This window comes from Parasteatoda tepidariorum, chromosome 9, assembly GCF_043381705.1.
Source record: "Parasteatoda tepidariorum isolate YZ-2023 chromosome 9, CAS_Ptep_4.0, whole genome shotgun sequence".
Taxonomy (NCBI): Eukaryota; Metazoa; Arthropoda; class Arachnida; order Araneae; family Theridiidae; genus Parasteatoda; species Parasteatoda tepidariorum.
In genome coordinates, this window is record NC_092212.1 from 467,500 (window position 1) to 477,301 (window position 9,802).

The window sequence follows — 9,802 nt, forward strand, 5'->3', positions numbered from 1 at the left end:
ATACTTACTTACTAACTATACTATACTAATATTACTTACTAGCTATTTACCTTCTTCTTCTAGACTGGAGAGAATCGTTGACAGGGGTAAAGAGACGGAGCGAGTCTACATCAATTTAGGATTGGTGGCCGTAGAAAATAGAAATTTCCAAAGTGCTGAGAAATGGTTCAGGAAAGCTCTTGAGGTACTTCATTTCATTTTCAATTGTTTTTTTTCTTTTTTTGAAAAAGAAATAATTTAAAAAAAACTTTTCATTATTTTAATCTTTCAACAGAAGGATTCCGTTTCGAAAGAGGGTCTCTTCAATCTGGCTCTGCTTCTGTCCGAGAGTGAGAGGGAATCCGAAGCCATCATCTTTCTTCACAAACTCCTTCAGGTACTCCTATCTAATGAATGAAAGACAGGATGAAAAAATAATTTCAGTTTTATAAAAATAAAAAGAGAAGAAAATATAAATATGACCACGTGATTCTTAATTACTTGAACTCTCTAAAGACAAAAAAAAATTTTTTTGTCAGCCTAGATACCTCCTGTCGTCCTCCGATTACTAGAATGAGCGATGTTAGATCCAATTAAGCCTAAAATTGCTTCATAAACTTCAGAGAGAGAGAGCAATTCCTTTATATTATAATATTATCCCTCTTTCATCGTGCATTTGCATCAAGCATTGCAACTATAAGTAATCTATCGTCATTTTTGGTTCTTTTTTATCTTTATAAGTTTCATAATTCATATAATTCTTTTATAAATTTCTTTTATATCTTTTATATCTCTTTTTTAAGGAATTTTATTTATTGTTTCGTTTAGGTACGTACACATATACTTTTGGTGATTTAATGAAATCTCTGCCAAAATATTTGGTTTTAGCATAGAATGGGAGAAAAATTTCAGGGAATGAATATCTTTAAAAAATATTAAATCCCTTTACAAAAGAAGAAAAAAAAATCTTTTTCGAACATTTTTTAATTTCTCTTAAATTACATAAAATAATATAAATTTCGTTTCATTTCATTACTTTGTTCATTTATTTCAAAGTGTTTTTATTTTAAAATATAAAAGCATTCAACATTTTTGGGTTCAAATTAAATGGTCGCAGTCAATGATGCTCAAGCAATTTAGTTTTGCTTCAAGCATATAAACTGAATTTTATGTTTACAATATAGCGTTTAAAAGCATACAAATTGGATTTCGTTTTCCTGAGTGTTTGGAAGATAAAATTCAGATTTATTTCGTCGATAGTTTTAAAAATAGAAAATAAACTGGTACAAAAAAAAAATCCTTGAAATATTTGATAGCTCGGTTAAAAAGCGGGATCTCGGAAAATCGGGGCGTAGATAATCGGGACGCGTATTGACAAAACATACCGTAGATTGCAAACGTGGCGATTGCAGCTGGAGTTGGCGATGGATTACGCGTAAATGTGGTGGGAGAACGAAATTACATTAACCTAAGCAGTGTAATTCGATATTTTCTTCTTCTCCTCCACTAGCCATTATGAATAAAAATAACTAATTAATTCCTTTTAGTAGAGAAAATAAAAAAGAAAATAACACCCTTTTATTGTCAGGATCACTTTACAAATACACTGTATTCATATTTTATTAAGCGCTATAATTTATATTTTATAAAACGATCTAGTTTTTTGATAAAACAGATTCAATTTTTTAATTTTTTTTACAAGAATTGTGTTTGCGAAGAAATAAAAATAATTTATTAATGAACCAATCACAAAAAATAACGTAACATTTTAATACTATGTTTTATTGAAACGCTATTTTGAAGAATTAATTCTATTTAACTTTTATTGTAAGAAAACATAACCTGTTTTATTTTAGTGATANGCGATATAGTATTTTTGAATTTCATTTACTTGTAAGGCACAGAAAGTTAGATTTCTATCAAAGCTCCATACTCAGATTGATTTAAATCAATTTATAAATTTGAAGATATATATGTTTTGCTTAAGAAAGATATTAAATAAATTGACTACAATGTACAAATCTTACTTAAAATATTTATTGAAATGTTTGTTTAGAAATTCATAATACGCTTGAAACAAAGTGTTAAAAACTTTTTTTAAAGCGTTTTTTACAAATTAATATTTTCTTGTACTTATTATGCAAAAATAATTACATAATTATTGAGTTCGATCGTAATGTTCAATTTCTAAATGAAAAAGTAAATGTAAGTTTTGTTACATTTTCTAAAAATGATCACGAAAATAAACGAAAGATTTCTTAATTTAAAAATAAATAATAAAAAAATAAATAAAATTGAAATTTATCAATATATTTACCTAACAGTATAGAAGGAAAATTTAAAAATAAGTTGGTTAAAAATTATTTGCATGTTTAAAACGAAGTGCGAAATAAATTTTAGAAAAAAAAAACACTTTTAAAACCCTATTTTTTATTATTATTATTTCAGATAAATAATTAAATGAAATTGAATAATGACCGAAAAACAAAGTAAGGTTTAATTTCTTAAAAATAAAAACAAAAGAATTGTGATATTCGATAATATATTTAGCTAATTAACAAATAATTTAAAAAGAATATTTTTAAAAAAAATTATTACACTCTAATAAAACGAAGTGCCAAATGATTTTAAAAAAAATGAATAAAATACCCAAACCTTTCAAGTTTTTTTGAATGAACAAAGTTGATTGACTTATGTGCAAATCCAAATGACAAAAAATAAGTTTTGTTTTAACTTTATTTCTAAAAATAAAAGCAACAAGATTTATAAATTTAAAATCAGTAATAAAAACCCATTAAATTTATTAGAAGTTTTTGCCAAAAAGTTCTTAATAAATTAAAAGAAAGTAAAAAAATGACCTAACAAATTTAATTCTTTATGGGCATCTTAAATAAGATTTCCGATAATTTTCACATTTAAAAATAAAAAAAAGTTTTGTTAAAAAAAAACTTGTCTAATTAATAAAGAAACTCTTCTTTATATATTCTTTTCAATAACAGATTGCCTTCAGAACAAAGTAACATCGGCGATCACGAAGTTAGTCCTACTGAAAATAATCTACAAAAAACGATATCAAGTTGCGACAAAGAAATAAAACTAAGAGGTGCGAAAACGAACATGCGAGATTACGATAAATGTTCTCAAAACTTTGATTCTACAGCTCACCAATCAAGACCATTTCAACATAACAAAACGAACATCGTCTTCCACAGCGCGAGTCGACATCGGAACGTAAGAGAAGAGTCTTATGTCCTTGCGTGTCTTGCGATATCGCTATATCGTTTTGCGTTCGCTCGGCGGCTTAAATCAGATTTCTGATGCATCGCCTGGAATGAAAGTCGCTGTATCGTCTTGCCGATATATGCGTTAAATCGATATGTCTTGATACATCGATTTATAGCCCAGTCCTAGTCATGAAGTATCAATTGCTAAAGAAAAATACCGAAATATCAAGATGTAATCAAATTATTGGAAGAGAACTTCTCCATTGCTTAATCCAAATCTATATTAGCAAAGTTTATTTTCATTTTGATACTTCAAAAGTTCCTTGTCAGTAATTGAAACTTGACGGCTCACTCTAGGTTTGTCTGAACTCACTTTTTCTATACTGGACTTTTTAAATTTAGTTATGAAAGTTAAAGAGAATTTGCGATGAAAAGTTCATCCCGTGGGATAGCGTCCTCTTAACCTTCCCTCGTTACCATGGTTTCTGCAAATCTTTTTTTCCCCAATGCCAGTATATATATTTTTTTTCCTAAGAAGTGCTGCTTTCATAACTATAAAGAGAGAGAGAGAGAGTACTTTAGATGATGCCCTCAAAGAAATTCAAATTTTCATTTCTTACGATCACCCAAGTATGTATAGTACTAATAATTGTCTTTTCTTTGTCATTGGCAGCATTATCCTGGACACGTCAATGGCCTTCTCTTACTTGCTGATATAAATGTAAATTATCTTAGAAATCTAGATGCCGCTGAAGAGGTGAGCTAAGTGACATCTTATAACTTACGTAAAAGAAAAAGTTTACAATTTTTGCACCCCAGTGATCATTTTAATAGAAGGTAGGGGGAAAATCAATCTTTTTTTCCGTAAAAATGAGCTCTTTACAAAATATTTTATCTCAAAATCGGATCCTACATACAGTTTTTTTCATCTTAAAAATGGACCGTAAATTTTTTTTTGAAAAAACGTAGTGAATAACTTATTCAGTTTATAATTTTTAAACTACAAATATGCAAAGACTTATTTTTCAGAAAGAGGGAAATTATTTTTCCATATTCTCAAAAACATAGCCCATGCAAGTTTTAAGACTCCGAAAATTATGAATAAATTTTCTACATATTCACAAAAGCAGAGTATTTTACAAAAAGCTTGAACAGACTTCTGGTATTTTTTGTAGTTTTTGATAAAATTATTAAAATAGGATCCTATTTTCCAAAAATCATAATGTACTCATTTTTACAAAACTCGAACCTTTCGCAAAAAGGTCGGAATAACCCCGGTACCCTAACTGTAATTATTTTCTGAAAAAAAATTATAACACATTTAATAGTGTATTCTGAAATCATTAATCCACACAACGAAAAGTAAAAATATCCCTACAAATAATTTCGAAGAATTTCGTTTGCTTTCTCTAATCTACAAATATATTTTTCTTCCTCATTTCTTTTTTGTACTAATGAAAAATAATTAAATATCAAGCGTATGAACTGTCATAATCATGAAAGCGTTAACTTACATGCTAACAGATTTCTGAATAAATATTCTTTTCTCACGTGGACAATGAAAAGCTGCTACATACTGAGCTTTAAGTAGGGTAAGAATTGAAAGTTTGAAAGCGAATAATTCATATCAAACAAAGTGTTGCGGGTTCAATAATAATAATAATTTGTTATTCATTGAAAAATAAATATTATTCGTGTTCTTATACTTTTTTAAGTAAAAATAACAGACGAGCAGAAGAAAGCGTTGATGACAGTCATAAAAGACGCATCATTGAAATAATGCATTCGAGATGTGCATGATTTGTTGTTCCTTTATGCTGTTCACTTCTGGGCAAGAAATGAAAAAAATTCGCCTTGGAAGTATATTTTTTAAAATTTAGAGAATTCAATCGATTCATATCCGTGTATATAATGCTGCACTTGCTTTTGCATCATTTAGGTTACAGATAAAGCCGAAAAAAAGAAAGACTATTACAAATGGGTGCATTTTTTTTTGTTTTGTTTTATAATTTCTCTTTGATATGTGAAATGATGGAACCTTATAATATGGGAGGTGCCAACATACTACACATGGAATGTTTCGGCAAAACATTTTTGAAGTCGCAAGCAAGGGGGAAGGACATTCCAATATATATTCGTTTTGCACACTAGGTTGACGCTACACTAATCACCCTAACAATGCGGAATGCTGTAGCTTACGATTATTGTTAATCAACGTGCATGTACCGGCACGCTTTCAAGAATTAAGAACAGTAAACTATAAAGTCAAATGCCACTTATTTCGAAGCTTGCCAAAAATTAAACCAAGAAAACGATGCACATTGAGACATTTCGATGCCTGTAATACTGCTCAACCACAGTAAATAAACGTGTCATTTGCAATAATACTAAGAATGTGTCTTCCATCCAATCCAAAATGTTTTTGTCAAAACTTCAAAGATAACATGAGTTAAGACATACTACATCCGTTACGTGAAACATATCAAAACCGCGATGACTCATGGGATAGAGCCTTCCAATGAAGTGAACCGGGTTCGAATTCTAGCGATGGCTGGTCGATACGAATTCTGCACCCGGCTTGTTTCTACCACAGTGCTGACGCAAGATATCCTCAGTGGTAGACGGATCATATGTTTGAAACCCCTTGCCACTAGGCTAACAGTAGCAGGTTTTCATGTAACGCAAATGCGGGTTAGTTCCAAAAGTCCTTCACGAAGGCAAATTTCTTTCAATACTTGATCTAGGAGTTCCCTTGTCTTCTAGATTGGGTTCAGAATGACAAGGCTGCAGAATTGAACATTAATAATCTTAATCCAGAAAAATTGGGTCGGCTGTTCAAAGATGGTTATAAAAAAATTATACACGTTCAGTTCCCTCCGATCTATATGATAAGGATTTAATTTAAATAGGCAGAAGAAGTTAAGCAATTGTTTAACAAAGAACTGCTGCAACTGAGAATCCCTATGTCAAATCAATATGCAAACAATCTCTTCTTCGATCATGATTTTCAAAAGCAAACGCACTTTGATGACGACGATTTGAGTACATTCGATTATTCCAATATTTCAAAATTGGTTTCTGAACAAAGCATAGAGTACGGCAGAGTTATAACTGCTTTTACAAACAGATGTGTTCGATTGTTTTTCAAACATGTGCCTGGAGGCACATGTAAAATATTTCTCATTTCACTCCTTCGGGCAATTATACGATCCAAACATAAAATTGCACTGCCAATCGCATCCTCTAGAATTGCGAGACATGCAACCCTTAAATGACACCCCCAAATGACACCCTTAAATGGCAACCCCCAAAGGAGACATGTAACCCTTAAATTGCATTTGCAAATCACTGAAACGCCCGCATGCAATATTAAAAAGAAAGAGATGATAGATGGAAATTACGAAAACATCGATACTGCAATAGATCAGAACGACACTGTCATCTGTCCAACAAAATTTCTGAATTCTCTGACACACATGCCGTACTAACATAGAAAATTGGGGTATCTATCATTTTTCTCCAAAAAATCAATCCGCTAAAAATTTGAAAAGGTAGCCAGTTTCATTAAAAATATGACTAACATCCTCTAAGTTAAAGTTCTAAAGGGAAAATTTATAGGAGAAGCAGGGCCAGGGTAGCTTGGTTGGTAGGGCGCTGAACTCACATTCGTGTGAACGGGAGTTCGAAACCTGCCGGCCGAAGAATCCCCATGTAGTAATTGATGACTGGTGCACATTAAATCTGTCGGGTCCCAAAGTCCTCTATGTTCCCATAACAAATTATACCTCTGGGAGTAAAGAATTGGAGATCGATTGTTCTCTGATTCAGGTCGAAATTGCATGAATGAAGGGACGGATGAATGAATGGATAGATGGATGAATGGACGATGGATGAACGGGTCTGCCCTATAAACGGGTGTAACGTATGGGCGTGGCAGAAGTTCTTGGAAAACAAGAACAATTGCACCCCCAATGCCTTAACAGCAAAAAGGGGAAGCTGTTCTGTTGCCAAGCATCCCTATGATACCGACTGATATACCATTCAAATATAAGAGTTGATAACAAAGCACATGCAAATATGTAGACTAAATATGGAAAAACCTCTCATGAACAGCTCTGGGCGGCTTGCGTTGAGAGATCTTCAAATTTATTCGTTTGCGTTCACGACGGAAAGACAAAAAATAGTGTGTATCCAAAAGCACTTGAATAAACATGTTTAGAACGAAACGTAAAACGTCAAATTTTTACCTCAAACATCTGAACATAAAGTCACATTAAAATAATCACTTCGATATATTAGAGAGACCGGAAAATTTTATTTTTAATCAATAATGTATTTACACTCGTTAGCAACAACCTTTCAATACCGTATCGAAAATGAATCGAAATGGAACGAAAAAATGAATTGAGTTTAAAAACTAACGAATATGTAATGCTCCGAAATGACATTACTTTCCTGTCCCCCTAATACCTAGGTTTTCTTAAATGCAATTCAAACTGGAGGCGTTTCAACGAGCGCATGTTTTAAACAAATATTAAAGCCAATCATTACAGAACACATGTTTTCATGATTCAGATATTAAGACATGTTGCTGAGAGCAAGATACTTCAATATCCTTAATTTTCGTTTTTAAATTAATAATTCCTGCAATGTGTGTATTGTAATATATTTTTAATTCAATATGAGTCATTACCGTTTTCTGTGATTAATAATTAATTTTTTTATAATTAATATTACAAATTCATAAGGGTTCATTTTATCTATTTATTTATTCATTTCAGTGTTACAGAAAAGTGCTGAAGTTAGATAGCAGCAATCAAAAAGCGCAACACAATTTGTGTGTGGTTCACTTTGAGCGGCAGGACTTTAAGAGGGCTGAAAGTTGTTTCGCTCACACACTATCCGTGCACCCGGACGTTCAGTACATCCAACAACACTTGGACATTGTGAGGAACATTCTGAGCGAAGGTCAAAAGAGTGTTCTCGAACACTTTTCAAACCCTCACTCTATTAGCTGACCTCTGTGAAGGGGAGGGCAGCGAACGACCATTACATGAGCTTGAAATTAATTGATGAAAAAAAAATTATGTTACGCTAAGTGCCCGCCTTGGAGCAGATAAAAGATGTGTCTGGCACGCTTTATTGTATATGATTCGAAAAAAAAAATCAGAATACCTAAATTCTTGAAAATGTTTTTAAATTAAGAAAAAGAAAATTCTTTGTGATTCATTTGAAAAAATAATAAATCATGAAAGAAATTTATATCAATTTTGCTATGTTTCAAGTCTGAATTTTGAAAACGGGAGATTTCTATGAATGAATTTAATTTCCCCCAATGCAGAGAAATATCAATTTGAGAGCTTTTAGCCTTCCGTATACAAAATGCAGCTATTCATTTCCGGGGATGGTTTAGTAATTCCTGAAAATATTATGTGTATAATAGCTTACATATATTGCGTATTAAACTTTCCGGCATTTTGAAGCATTTTTTGAAATTCTCTTACGGAATGCGTAATTGTGACGGGATCTCATATAAATGATGACGGCCTAAATTAATCATCACAACAAAACTTTTTATTCGTAATTTTTAATAATTTCCTCCATATGAGCGTCATCTATTGTGAGCGTATTTTAATTTTTCTTCCAATTTTAAGGCTGCACCAAAAGAGTTTATTTTTTTATTTTATTTTTTTTTATCAACAAATTGTAAAATAATGTGCGAGTAGCTTTTGGTGAACTTTTTACATTTGGAAAAAGTAGCTCTTTTATCACTAGTACACTAAAAAATGATTTTATTCTAAAATTTTTACCGCTTGTCTCACCGCCTAATCTTCAGTTCCGAGTTAGTTAATTAATTTATTTGTTTTTAAATTTGATCCGTAGTATATGAATATGTAAACATTAAACGCATATTCTGCTCTTTCGAATGTAGCAAACATGTGAATTACCGTGCTCTGTTTTTTTGCTTTCTTTTTCTTGTTTTTGTTTTTTGTTTATATTATGATGGAGTGGGAAATATAGAGGAAACTATAGATGTAAACTTATCATTTGAAGTTCGGGAGGGATTTACTGGATAGTATTTTGTATGTTTTGGGTTAGTTTTGCAATCGACTTTTTAAATGTCGCGAATATTTTATTATAGTACATTCGGTACCATCAGTGATAGTGAACTAAAAATTTCAGCGTGTTTTATTGCAATAATAATTTTATATCAATTTTTAAATGGGTTTACGGCGTGTGTAAACTCTCGAAGTGCGTGGGCATGGGAAAGCGCTTTATTCTCCATCCGGCTCTCCTGAACTGCTTAATGCTTGCGACATTCTTAAAATTTGTTCCTTTAGAGAATTTTTCTGCTTCAGGAATAAAAAAAAGAAGTCTGCAAGAGATATTTCTGGAAATACGGTGTTAGTTCTTATAGCTTCCGAAACCTAACGAAGTATGCTAAAAGAATAAAAGATGCTTAAAGACATAAAGAAAATCCCGACATCGGAATTGAACAAAAGACTGCTGTTTCTGAAAGTTTTACAGTGAAAGAAGCAGGTGGGGGTTACTTTGAGATACAATAAATGACATTCACACACTATTTTCAGGAGAGATTT

General features: G+C 31.5%; 1 protein-coding gene across 2 annotated transcripts in view; it reads left to right on the forward strand.

Moving 5' to 3' along the window:
- The window catches only part of LOC107453289 (protein O-mannosyl-transferase TMTC3), a 234,368-nt gene extending 225,893 nt beyond the window's left edge, over nucleotides 1-8,475 (forward strand). For both annotated transcript variants that reach the window (XM_043049050.2, XM_016070054.3), the window contains 4 exons: nucleotides 64-184; nucleotides 275-376; nucleotides 3,877-3,960; nucleotides 7,985-8,475. In XM_043049050.2, the coding sequence (XP_042904984.1) occupies nucleotides 64-184; nucleotides 275-376; nucleotides 3,877-3,960; nucleotides 7,985-8,221 (544 nt within the window). In that variant the 3' untranslated portion in view covers nucleotides 8,222-8,475. The remainder of the gene's footprint in view (nucleotides 1-63; nucleotides 185-274; nucleotides 377-3,876; nucleotides 3,961-7,984) is intronic.
- The last annotated feature ends 1,327 nt before the right edge of the window (nucleotides 8,476-9,802 follow it).